The 12638-nt window shown below is 33.3% G+C and overlaps 2 protein-coding genes across 3 annotated transcripts; both read left to right on the forward strand.

Annotated features, from left to right (window-relative positions):
- The first annotated feature begins 1211 nt into the window (after positions 1-1211).
- LOC108457202 (bifunctional D-cysteine desulfhydrase/1-aminocyclopropane-1-carboxylate deaminase, mitochondrial) lies at positions 1212-6858 on the forward strand. The gene is made up of 10 exons (XM_017756118.2): positions 1212-1607; positions 1687-1752; positions 1833-2027; positions 2117-2227; positions 2736-2827; positions 3589-3681; positions 4251-4308; positions 4390-4503; positions 5698-5795; positions 6353-6858. The coding sequence occupies exons 1-10, from the start codon at positions 1344-1346 to the stop codon at positions 6555-6557; spliced, it is 1296 nt and encodes a 431-aa protein (XP_017611607.1). The 5' UTR covers positions 1212-1343; the 3' UTR covers positions 6558-6858.
- Positions 6859-8912: 2054 nt separating this feature from the next.
- LOC108455883 (transcription factor MYB54-like) lies at positions 8913-10512 on the forward strand. Of its 2 annotated transcripts, none has more exons than XM_017754455.2 (4): positions 8913-9244; positions 9351-9731; positions 9840-9959; positions 10154-10512. In XM_017754455.2, exons 1-4 carry the CDS (start codon positions 9130-9132, stop codon positions 10255-10257), a joined length of 720 nt encoding a protein of 239 aa, XP_017609944.1. In that variant the 5' UTR covers positions 8913-9129; the 3' UTR covers positions 10258-10512. The 2 variants fall into 2 exon arrangements, with proteins under 2 accessions (XP_017609944.1, XP_017609943.1); XM_017754454.2 differs by having other exon boundaries at positions 8917-9244; positions 9831-9959.
- Positions 10513-12638: the final 2126 nt, after the last annotated feature.

Below are 12638 nucleotides of genomic sequence, written 5' to 3' on the forward strand. Positions count from 1 at the left end.
AGAGGTCCATAACGATAATTTAATCTAAAATAAGCTATTTATAAATTGATTTAATAAAAATAAATTTAAATTAATTGATTATAAGTTTACGGAAAAAGAATTGAAATAGTAAATTAATATATACTAAAAGTAATAAAATGAGATATGTGGTAGGAATGAAAGAAATTTATTAATGTTAACATAATTATCTTTTATAAAAAAATTAGGAAAAAATACAAAATAATTTTCCAAGGAATTTATACCTTTTCCATAGCTTGCCAAATGACAAGCTATTCTTTTATTTTAATTATTTAAAGAATTATTATATTTTGTTGTATCGTATTTTAATTTCTTTTAGGTCATTTACTTATATCAATATTTAGTGTTGAAATTAATAATCATATAAATTATTTAAAGTAAGACATTTTAGGTGGAACAGTAACATACTTCTTCGATTGATAGCTGGGCTGGCTATATTCTCTAACAAAATACCAAAAATGTATCCAATGAAATTTTCATTAATTAAGCCTAACTCAATTGTTGTCCTTTTTTTAATTATTTTTATCATGTGTCACGCTACAATTATACTACATAGTGAGAAATATGATTTTTAAAAAAAATTAAAACATGAAAATTTTAACAATTGAATCCATTTTTTCATTAGGATTCAATTGATTTTTTGGCCTTAATTATTATAATCAAATAATGTGAACCTTGCCAATATTACATTTTTATTAATTTCCTATGTTTATTTTTATGTAAATTAAGTGAATTCAATTACCATATCCATATTCATGAAAAATTAATAAAGGTGTATATCATTTTTCTAAATATTAATTCTATATCAATTTCCTTTTATAAAATTATCAAAAAATCATTATTTTTACATAATAACATATACATATGATAAAATTTAAATTCAAAATATTATGGTCTTGATTATTGAATTTTATCATTTCAATGGTGACCTTAATTTCAGCTAAAACCATATATTTAAGCCCTAAGTTGTGGATTATCACATAGGCTCTTAAAATATGAATTAGCTTACATTTTACTTTCTCCACTTAATTAAATTAATCATTATAATATAGATTAAATATAAAAAATTAGTATTTTATATTAAAATTCCATCATGCTAGTACAATAACCATGTAAATACTTTTACCGTAAACACAACTGCGTCGTAGTCATTATTATGTGTTTGTTACTACTGTTGATGATATTGCAAATGACATCATTTCTGTTACGAATTATATAAAATAAAAAAAATGAGGCTGCAGCTGAAAATGGCTTCCTCGAGTGCAATTGATTAAAGGCCTGTGTGTCGTAGTATATCTACATCATAGCCAAAGGACATTAGTGCAATGTTGTGGTCAGCTACAGCTAGGCTGAGTGCAAATCCATCGCCCTTACATCTGCCTGTTTCAAACCAGTCTATAACAGTCTTTGGAAAATCTAAACCCAGCAGAGTCCGTTGCTCTCACTCTCGCGCAATGGAATCCAACGACGACACCTCCAAAGCTAAGGGCTTAAGCTTTGATGATTTCCTCAGCAAGAAGCCCTACTCTCCTCCTACTTGGGCCTCCCATCTCAAACCAATCCCTTCCCATGTCTTCTCCCTCGCCCATGTAACTACTCTATCTCTACCTTTCATTCATTTTCATTGCCTCTGCGAAACACCCTAATCTTATTCCTTCGCTTTTTCAGCTTCCTACTCCAATTCATAAGTGGAATCTGCCTAATTTGCCCCAAAACACGGAAGTTTGGTTGAAGGTAATTTTTGCTCTCTCTCTCTTTTTCTTTAATTTAATATTTTGTTTGCTCTTTGGTACTCACGATCTTAGTGCATGCAGCGTGACGATCTTTCAGGTATGCAATTGAGCGGTAACAAAGTCAGGAAATTGGAGTTCTTATTGGCGGAAGCAGTGGCACAGGGTGCTGATTGCATCATTACAATCGGCGGCATCCAAAGCAACCACTGCCGCGCCACCGCTGTCGCTGCTAAGTATTTGAATCTAGACTCCTATCTCATACTCCGCACCTCTAAGGTTCTACTGTTTCTTTTCTTTTACCTTTCTAATATTATTTATTTCCCCTGCTACGATTATTCTTTTGCTTAACCAGTTTCCTGTTGCAGCTTCTTGTTGATAAAGATCCCGGATTGACTGGAAATCTGCTGGTGGAGCGTTTTATGGGCGCTCATATTCAACTTATTTCAAAAGAAGAATATGCGAAAATAGGGAGTGTTGTTAGTTTCTGACTTTCTCATTGCCATATTTTATTTGCTAACTATACTTATTGCAGTGCTGAGCCTAATTAGTAATTGCCAAAAAGCTGATGCTAATTTGCATTTGGATTGCGAGGAACAGAAAAGCTTGTCCTTGTAAAGGATACACACACATTAATTGTTTTATAAATGCATTCCGGTTTTCATTTATTACTGAGTGGGGATATGTAATAATGTATCTATTATAATATGACTCTTTGCTCGTTTTCAATTATTTTTAGATACTTTGACCTTAGACATGGATTTTGAGTTTACTAGCAGATCCGATTTTGGGGTTGCTTCATTAGATGGCTGAAATAAGAGTTTGTTAATGATTTCTTGAGAATGTTTCTGAGATACATATCACCAATGATCCTGCTTCTACATTGCAGGATCCATCAGCTATGTGATTGAATTGATAATTCTTACGTGCTAATGCTGTAATGCATTATGTGGTATTCTAATTCTCCCTATTTGAAATTTTGGTTAGGCCCTTACTAATGTTTTGAAAGAACAGTTGCTAAAGGAAGGCCGGAGGCCTTATGTTATTCCTGTTGGTGGATCAAACTCCCTGGGTACCTGGTGAGCTTCTGTCATAGTTTATTCTCTCTTTTCTTTCACATGTCATCTTAGTTGAATTATTTGCTTCGAAAGCTGCAGAAAATCAGTATCTGTTCTCTTACAAACTAATTTTTCTTACAAACTTTATGCTATAGGTGCATAACATGAGAAAAGCATTTTGTTTTTGGTCATTGGTATTTTCGGTTTTTCTTTTTTAAATGATAACTTGTTTTATATGGACTATATTCTCTAAAATAATAACTTTGGAGCAAGACTTTATAAATATACACTAAAAACTGCGTGAAATCCCTAACAACTTCAATTAATTTAGTTAGTACCCAATGGACCATGGGTTAAGGTTCATTTGTGCAAACAAACAAATTTATTATATGCATGATCATTGAAACTTTAATTGAATTGATAAGGTCCACTTGTTGCTGTAATACCAAATTGTTTTCATTTTTCATTGAACTGGATAAAATTTCTCTCCAAATGTTTTACAAAGCTTGTACTTGTTTGGTATGGAACTGTTTCTTTGGTCTTGAAGTTGTTTCGTCTAATACCAGATTCATGTATGGATCATTCAGGTTGAAAGAACTTACGATCCTTTACTCAAGCAGTTAACTATAGGGCCTTAATAAGTTCAGTGTTTTATTTTTCAAGGATATTGTACTATAAGTTCCTTGATCTTCTTTTCTCCTTGTCAATGTTTGCTAAACTTTTGAAGTATTTATTCCTTTTCTAAATCCAATACAAACATTTAACAAATTTTCTATCTTTAGGGGATATATTGAGGCAATGAGGGAAATTGAGGAGCAACTTCAGATAAGAAGCAACAGAATAAAATTTGACGATATTGTTGTAGCATGTGGCAGGTTCTATTCTACTCAAATATTTTCATTGTCAATGAATGACTTTTCAGATTTGATCTTTGACAATACTTAGCATTACAAGAAATAAACAAAACCTTTCTTCAATCAGAAACTTTGATGCCTCATTAACATTTTAGTTAATTTGTGTTTATGGTAATCGTGAATCCGATATCTGAACATTACTAAAGCGTTAAAACTATGAGAGTGCAACTGTACCATAATTGAAGCTATTGTCAATTATGTTTATGGGTACATTTAGTTTTCATTCATCAAAATTGGTTTATTTTTTTAAAAGTTTAAGACCTTTTTTTTAGTTGATTTCTTTGTTCTTGCAGCGGTGATGTTGACTATTTTTTACTTCCTTACCGTATAGTATTCCTTTTGATTTAGTGCTAAAGGAATTTAAGTCAGGGGTCCATTTTGGAGAGGCGTGGTCGTAAGTGCATTGAAGTTTTATTAGACTTGTGATCTTTAATTAATTTAGGTTTTATGTTGACTAACATCTGACCTTGGATCCAGGCTATAGACAAAAGCAATGTTGAGTGACAATTTTTTGTATTATTTATTTTTAGTGGCGGTACCATTGCTGGTCTTTCATTGGGATCATGGCTTGGAGCCTTGAAGGCAAAAGTGTGTATTCTTATTTATATACTAACACATACATTTCTGCATAGGCAAACTGATTTTTATGATGTTTTACTGACAACTTAGGTTCATGCATTTTGCGTTTGTGATGATCCTGATTACTTCTATGACTTTGTTCAAGACTTGATTGATGGACTTCAAGCAGGTGTTAATGCACGTGATATTGTCAGCATTTTAAATGTGAGATTTAACATGTCCCTTGGATTTTTGACATTTTTTCTCTTTTAAGATATAATAAATGATACTTCTTAGCTGTGCGGTAAATTTAACATGCATGTTCTGATGATGTTGAATGAATTCTTCATTTTATGTTGGTTCTTTTTTACAAGCCCTCATACCTATCTTGGAGAAAGTTTTAATGCCTTATATTTGTTTTGTTCATCACTCAGCTTTTTGTAGTTTCCCTACATTACTCTATGTTTTGTGTCTGTTGTAAGTGTAGACATATTATTTTGTTTAGATTTGTTTGCTAATTTCCATGCTTCAGAAATATCAAGTTTCTGGAATAGGCTTAAGACCTTATTTGTTTTAAGGATCTAAATCTCAACAGCACACTAGTTTAAGTAGCATAATTCTTTATAGTTGAAATTTGAAGTTTCTGGGTCTTAACCTTTTAAAATGTTTCATTTTAGTCCTTTTGTCACATCTTTCTATTCATAATTTATAAAAATGACCATGCGGCTTACCAATGGAATGCAAACACATTGTGCCATGTGAGCTACAATATGGATGTTACATTAGTGTTAATAAAATTATTTTAGGAAAAGCAAGAAGAGAACCACTTTAAAGGTTGGGGACCAAAGGAGATAACACAAACATCAGGGACTAGAGTGAAATCAAAATAAAAGGTTAACCGCGAATGGCATATACTCCCATATTTAGATATACAAACTAATCTTGGAGATGAAGTCTACTATATAGACACTACTTGGACTAATCAAGTTGCGTGAAAACATGTTAATAAGCAAAGATAATGATAAATCAACTTGCAAATGTTGTGATAAATCATATGAAGTTAACATCCTATGGGAGACAATCAGGAAATGCTTTCATTGTTGAATTCTTGATGTGTCTCTCATATTGGCTGAAGGATATTTTCCTTGTAAGTTTCAGGTTAGGTTTTGGGTACACCTCGGGTGGTTTAGCTTTTTTAACTTTGGTGTGAAATCAGGTTGGGTTGAGTTCGGACAGTTGGGCCGGTCATTCTGGTCAATGTCTAATTTGTAGTCTTTACCTATTTGGTTTATTATATGCATAAGATGGAGAGAAATTCTTGTAGCTAAAGTTTAATTTTTCTGATAACATGACAGATGCCATGAACATGCTGTAATTTATTGGATGGAATATGTATAATGTTGTAAAAACTCCTTACAGGCTAAAGGACTGGGTTATGCAATTAACACTTCTGAGGAGCTTAAATTTGTGAAGGAAGTTGCTGCTGCAACGGGTGTTGTTCTTGACCCTGTATACAGGTATGAAAGTTATCTTTACTATTGGCAATTTTAATTTTCTTCCTTTCTTCGTATGAGTGTTTTTTTAGAGGAAAACTAGAATCTTCTCATAGTTATTGAGCTAATGTCAACGAAAGAGGAAAACCATGTCTTTTGTTGGTATCTTTTCCCATGTGGCTAAGATGTTGTTATGATATTCAGGTTTTATACTTTTGGTCACATGCCTTATACATGCATATTGCAACAAAAATTTTAACTTGGTTGAAATTAGTGTCGTGATTTTCACAGTAAAGTAGAGCATGTTTTACTTAAAAACCTTCAGCCATAAGGTATATTTCTTGATGAAACTGGCTGGCGTAATCTAACTTATCTTCCGATAAGATTTGAACTACATGTTCGATAATTAGCATGGTGCAATTAGAACCTAGCAATTTCTTTTTTTTTGTTTGTTCAACAGAACCTAGCATTTTCTTAGAACTAGAGTTATCTACAGGTTCTATTTTGGAAAGGAAGATTTCTTTTGAGTCGTTTGTTTGCTTGTTTTTTATTTTATTTTATTTTATTTTTGTTGTGCTTAGTGGGAAAGCTGCTTATGGGATGATGAAAGACATGGCTGAGAATCCAAAAAAGTGGGAGGGGAGAAAGGTCCTCTTTGTACACACAGGTGGACTCCTTGGGTTGTTTGACAAGGTTGACCAAATGGCCCCCTTGGTGGGGAACTGGCAGCGAATGGATGTCAATGAATCTATTCCTAGGAAAGAGGGTATCGGGAAAATGTTCTAAAGAGAGCAGTGTGACATCTTACACTGTTCTGTTTAATAGACACCGGTTGTCCAGATTTGGTGTGTGGCAAATGTATGACTACAAACATACATACATACATACATACATACATACATACATCAAGGAACATCCACTGTAATTTTTATGGCACCAAACTTATTTATTTTGATGGTGGGATTTAATATTTCATTTTCAGATATACAAGGATATTAAGTTGAAGTGTGGGTGGTAGTCTTTTTCATGTCTTATGTAAATACTGAATCATCAATGGAGGCTCTGATGCATCTGCTCTATCTCGTAATGTGAACCTTTTCTTGTCGGGAGTTTTAAGTAAAAAAGAAAGAGGCTACATTCCTTTGACACATGATATGAGAAGTTATGTTGGATTAATTGGTTTAATATTTGATTTATTGACAATAAAAGGGAAGGTATAATCTACCGTGGGAAGACCTTATATTCCTATAATTGATTCCCTTTGTTAGAATTGAAACGTAACTTTCGGTTGGGGTAAAGTTGAAGTTTGTTGACCACTCAGTAATGGTCGATCAAGAAGTTAATATTAAAAGCAGCTAATTGAGAGCTTCAGATATTTATTATCCTTGTTTGGGGTTTTGAATGGTGTGGCGGTATCTGCAGCTTAATCATATGGTCGTGGTTGCACAAGTTCATTTATTAATAATATCGTCCTTTTTCAAATCTTGATTAATGATTGGCTACTAACCTATTTCTCTGCCCATGTCTCTAAGTTCCAGCTTCATCAAAGCCTATAAAACACCTGGACTCCTGGAGACCTCCCCAATTCGTGACAGCATATAATATAATATATGTGTTCAATGCCATGGTCAATATTCAGAGTACTGTAAAATGTTCCATGGTAAAAAATTGACGGCAGGCGGCAGAGCATATATTTAATGTGATGTTGCATTGGTCAAGGCAAGACTTTATTATTATTAATTTTTTGCTCAGAGAAATTGACATTTATAAATAAGGTGGAGACCACCATGAAACACTAACAGATCGCCTGGCCAAACTCCTTACGAAAAACACTAAACAGCTCCCAACAAACAGACAAACCATAATGAACATAAACATAACACTCGAAACAAAAGTGCATCCCAAGGCATTACAGATTAAACCTAACATAATACTTAGACTATGAGCTGCCAAATGCATTAGTAAGTTGTTGTATATGTATATTATCAAATGCTGACTAGCATCGATCATATGTCATTAAAACATAACAAAAAGAAAGATGATGTGAAATAGATTAGAGTTGTAGGTTTTGCTTAGCATGTAATGGTTTCTGGCTTTATGGGTGCAATGATTGAAATTTGAAGAAGAATTGTTGATGTGCAGTGCTGCCATATTATTGGACCGCTCTGGTAGTGAATGCAGCTGCACTTTTTGAAGGCCTCACTGTTCTGGGACTGCCTGTTTAATTTTAAACAAGACAAAATTATGGTTGCTGCTATTATCTTCATCGTCGACATCATTCCACACTTGAGCCGAAAGAAAGGGATGTTTAGTGCCTTTATTGATCTGCAATATATATATATCAACTTGAGATTCTGTAATAAATATGGTTTAGAACAAAACTCATCTAGTTAATATGACAGTATCAGATGAGATGTACGTTTACAGAGGTTGGAGTACTAATTTACATGCTTATCCTCCTCTACCTAATACTCCACAAGCTCAAAAATAATTGAGTTGCACTCTTTGCTATATTTATTTCCACACTGAAATAGACTTGTGGTTTTCTGACAATAGTAAGAATGAAGGAATATATTTGGTGGAAAGGCTACCATCTTATATCATTGGTCCCAAAATAATGGAAAACATGGGGAACGGTAAGAATTGGAGCAGAAATGCATGCATAGGCAATAGGTTGGTAGTTGGTAGTAGGGATGAAAAATTAGTTTAAAATGGGTCATTTAAAAAAGCTATAAATTTGAGTAATCTTAATATACAAGGTGAAGTTGAAGGGTTCTTTTTAAAAATTAATTATAAAAGAAAGTATGTATGATATTATTAATGATAAAACATCGATTAGTTATTTTGGGAGATAGCAGCGGAAGCCGCAACAACAACATATCATCTGTTTCTGTAGGTAAAATAGGTGAACAGTCAGTGAGTCTAAATCAATATGGAATGAAACTGGGTTAATATTCCTATTCTTAGATGAGCGTAATATGTTCAAAAAGAAAATGATTCAAATGTTTGCTTACCGGTATTTCTGATTTTCCAAAATATAGTAGCCTTAGAGATGAGGGTGGCAATGTTTGTTAGGTCTGAGAGAAGACCTAAAAATCTCACAACATATGCTTTACCTGGCATACCATTTTACAATAATATCAGGTTGTATAGTTTTTGAGTATAAGAAAATAGGGGATGTAGGTTAGAAAGTTGAAAGCAAAAGAGAACCAAATTGATTTCACCAAGCAACCCTTGTTTTTTGTATGGTTTGCTTAGACGTTCCATCAACTAACCCACATCACAATTCAATTGCCTTCTTCTTCTTCTTCTTCTTCTACTAGCAGCCTATCTACGCTTCTTCATAGCCAATCAGCAGATGTGCTCCAGAGGCCACTGGAGGCCTGCTGAAGATGACAAGCTGCTGGACCTGGTCCAACGCTATGGTCCTCATAATTGGAACGCCATAGCCGAAAAGCTTCAAGGCCGATCAGGTCTTCCATCTTATTTACTTACTTCCTCCTATGCTTCAATTCTTCTTCGTCTACTTATATCATAACTAGCTAGGGTTTCTAAATATATTAGTTTTGATATGATCAGGCAAAAGCTGCAGGCTGAGATGGTTCAACCAGTTAGATCCCAGAATCAATAGAAGCCCTTTCACGGAAGAGGAAGAAGAGCGACTTTTGGCTTCCCATCGGATCCACGGCAATCGATGGTCTGTTATTGCAAGGCTTTTCCCTGGCCGTACTGATAACGCCGTTAAGAACCATTGGCATGTCATCATGGCTCGTAGATGCCGCCGACAAAGATCCTCTTCCAAAACTCTTCCTCCTTCCACTTCCACCTCACATCAACCTCACATAACAAGCACCACCCTTTTCCCCCACAATAATTACATGCACGCTTTCCCTCCTTACTCTTATTTCAAACACTTTTACGCACACAATCCAAACCCTAGTCTTACCACCACTACTCAAGGTTTGTTTTCTTTTGTTTCCAATATATTACCTGTATCATGTTCTCACCATGAATATTTTTTCTTAACAAATAATTAACATTTCATGCTTATATGTGTAGCAATAGCAGATACAACCCAGCCAACCGAATTCTACGATTTCCTTCAAGTAAATACAGACTCCAACGAAAGCGAAGTGACAGACAACACCTGCAAGAGAGACGGTGAAGAGGTGGATCAGGAACATCAGAGTAGGCCTGCTGTTCCCTTCTTTGATTTCTTATCAGTGCCCAGATCCTCCTAACACCCATGCATGTCTCCATCTTTCAGCTATATATCACATATACATCTTTATTTGTAAAACTGTTGAGGGTATAAGAAGTCTTTTAAGTGTCATTACAAAAGTATTGTCTTTATTTCGAAATTTTATTTCTAACTTGGACAGAAAACTATATACGATTCACAAAAGGGTGCTCCGTGAACCGTACCAACTCTTCGCCGGAAGTTAAAGACAAAGTTCAATATGAAGACAATAGTTTTTATTGTTGAGAGTTTCATTAGTTATTTGAAGGCCTCAGGGCTCGAAAAAGGAGTCAATCCCCTCAACCATCATTTATATCAATACATTGTAGGGAAAAACTAATTGGAAGCTTTGGTAGATGTTTCCACTGCATTAATTGACACACACAGTATTTAAGAATGTAAATGTAATATTGAAGGATTGTAAGTTTTTTCTATATGTAGAAAACAGACCACATGATTTATGTGTGCTTGCTATAAAAAAAAAAAAATGTTGCTGTAAAACTCCCTTTACAATGAAACTTTAATTAGCATTAAAATGATCATGCTCATTTCCCTTTTCACCTCTACTCTTTTATACGTAATTAATTTGCATGCTTGTATACCATTTTCTTCTGTAACATAGCTTATTGCATAAACCCCATTACTACTGCAATCTACTTTGTTTTCTCTCTCCTTATCAAACCAGAGAAATAATGGTATAAAACAGATGCCGCATCAGTAATTTCATCTCAAATTATTAAAAATCTTAAAATTCAGAATGAAATTATTAATATAGCATTAAACTATTAAAAATAGATAATATATTTATTTCATACAATACTTCTTCTATCAATGAATAATTTGCAATTCTTAATCAAATATTTAAATTGTGATTGTAGTGCTTTTATATTACAAATAGTAGTGGGAATAAATTATATCTAATTTATATGTACTTTAACTTGGTTCAATTATAAAAAAAATGAATATATTAATTTATTTTCATGTTGAATAAATATAGCAGTTGTTATGTACAATATGTAAATGTAAAACGATAGTACATCGGAAATGGTGATAGTAATTGAATTAAATCCAAATATGAACCATGAATATTGATAATAATTAAAGAGGGTAAGAAACAAAATATACGGGTTACCATCTACAATATATATTAAATCAGCAGGTATATCATCATTTGAAAACCAAAATACACCTATATCAAAAGACTTTATTTCCTCCCTACATATTTTATAACATTAGAGATCTTCACTTATATACATATATATATGTATATCTTATTCTTAATCTCAAGATAAGCAGGCATAAGTTATAAGCAGTTTAACTTTTCTCTTGAAAGTTATTCTACGCTACTTATTTTATTTTGGCGTTATCGAATAACAGCAGATGGCACGATCAAAGAAAGCATGCATTGTGTTCTTTGATGAAGTCGATGCGATCGGGGGATGGTGGAGACAATGAGGTTCAACGTACCATGCTTCAAATCGTGAACCAGCTCGATGGCTACGATGCTCGTCGAAACATCAAAGTCCTGATGGCAACAAACAGGTCAAACTTGCTACCTACGATTCCAACTCCTAATATTCAACGAAGCATTGCATCATCTTTTGTTTCTTCAAGCCATCCCGACTCCAGTATTCGGAACAGGAGATGCTTACTGCTCTTGTCCTTTTCTATTTCATTCATTTTTTCAGGCCAGACTCACTGGACCCTGTCCCGGGCGATTGGCTCGTAAGGTTGAGATTGGTCTTCCCAATTTATAGTCTCCGACATAGATATTCAAAATCCATATACAAGAACAATGAATTGTGAATCCGATATTCGATTCGAGCCTTTAGCCCGACTTTGCCCAAATTCCACCGGTAGAATCTTCTTTCCAAAGTTTTATCTTGTTCCAAATATTGTTTTACTTCCAAAGAGTGATTTCGAGATTTTTATGGTATTTTATTCATAGAAACAGATATAAGAAGTGTGTGTACCCAGACCGGAATGTATGCCATTCGGGCTCAAAGAAAAACATTGACGAAAAACAACCCAAAAAGAATAAAAATAGAAAGACTACCAAAACTCAGGGTTTATTTAAGAGCGAAGAAGCTATATAATTATTAAAGGTAAAAGAGATTTCAATATTTGATTTTATATTCTCTCATAAAGTGTTTTATCACTATAATTAACGATTAAAAGAATGCTATTTTGAATGAAAGATAAATAAAATAATTTGAATATTTCATTTAAAAAAAAATTATTCGAGACCTGGTCTGTTTATATTTTTACTTAAAACCTTTTACATTTTACTTGTTGGAGCATACCTTTAAATTTGAGCAAGTAACCCAACCTATAATCAAGTCTAATTACACATGCATAAATTTTAAAGATAATCAAATTTAACAATCATTTGGATCAAGACTAAATCTCAAAATTCCAAATATACAACTAAAAATACCAAATTAATATAAAAACTAAATTTGCGAATTACCCATAAGGAGTAATACCAGAATTTAAACTTTCACATCTCAAGAGAAAAAGCACATTTCACCCACAAAAGATAGTTTGACAACCTTTATATCATTCACATATTTCTATCATCCAAACATCAAATCCAAAACTTAAAAATATAAACAAAGATTTAAAAG

The sequence above is a fragment of the Gossypium arboreum genome, chromosome 11, assembly GCF_025698485.1.
Source record: "Gossypium arboreum isolate Shixiya-1 chromosome 11, ASM2569848v2, whole genome shotgun sequence".
NCBI lineage: Eukaryota > Viridiplantae > Streptophyta > Magnoliopsida > Malvales > Malvaceae > Gossypium > Gossypium arboreum.

Coding starts and splice junctions, on each gene's coding strand:
- LOC108457202 (XM_017756118.2), top strand. CDS start 1,344: ATGTTGTGGTCAGCTACAGCTAGGCTGAGTGCAAATCCATCGCCCTTA. Junction 1,753..1,832: donor ACACGGAAGTTTGGTTGAAG/GTAATTTTTGCT, acceptor TAGTGCATGCAG/CGTGACGATCTTTCAGGTAT. Junction 2,228..2,735: donor ATGCGAAAATAGGGAGTGTT/GTTAGTTTCTGA, acceptor AATTTTGGTTAG/GCCCTTACTAATGTTTTGAA.
- LOC108455883 (XM_017754454.2), top strand. CDS start 9,130: ATGTGCTCCAGAGGCCACTGGAGGCCTGCTGAAGATGACAAGCTGCTG. Junction 9,732..9,830: donor TCTTACCACCACTACTCAAG/GTTTGTTTTCTT, acceptor TTATATGTGTAG/CAATAGCAGATACAACCCAG. Junction 9,960..10,153: donor GGTGGATCAGGAACATCAGA/GTAGGCCTGCTG, acceptor TAACTTGGACAG/AAAACTATATACGATTCACA.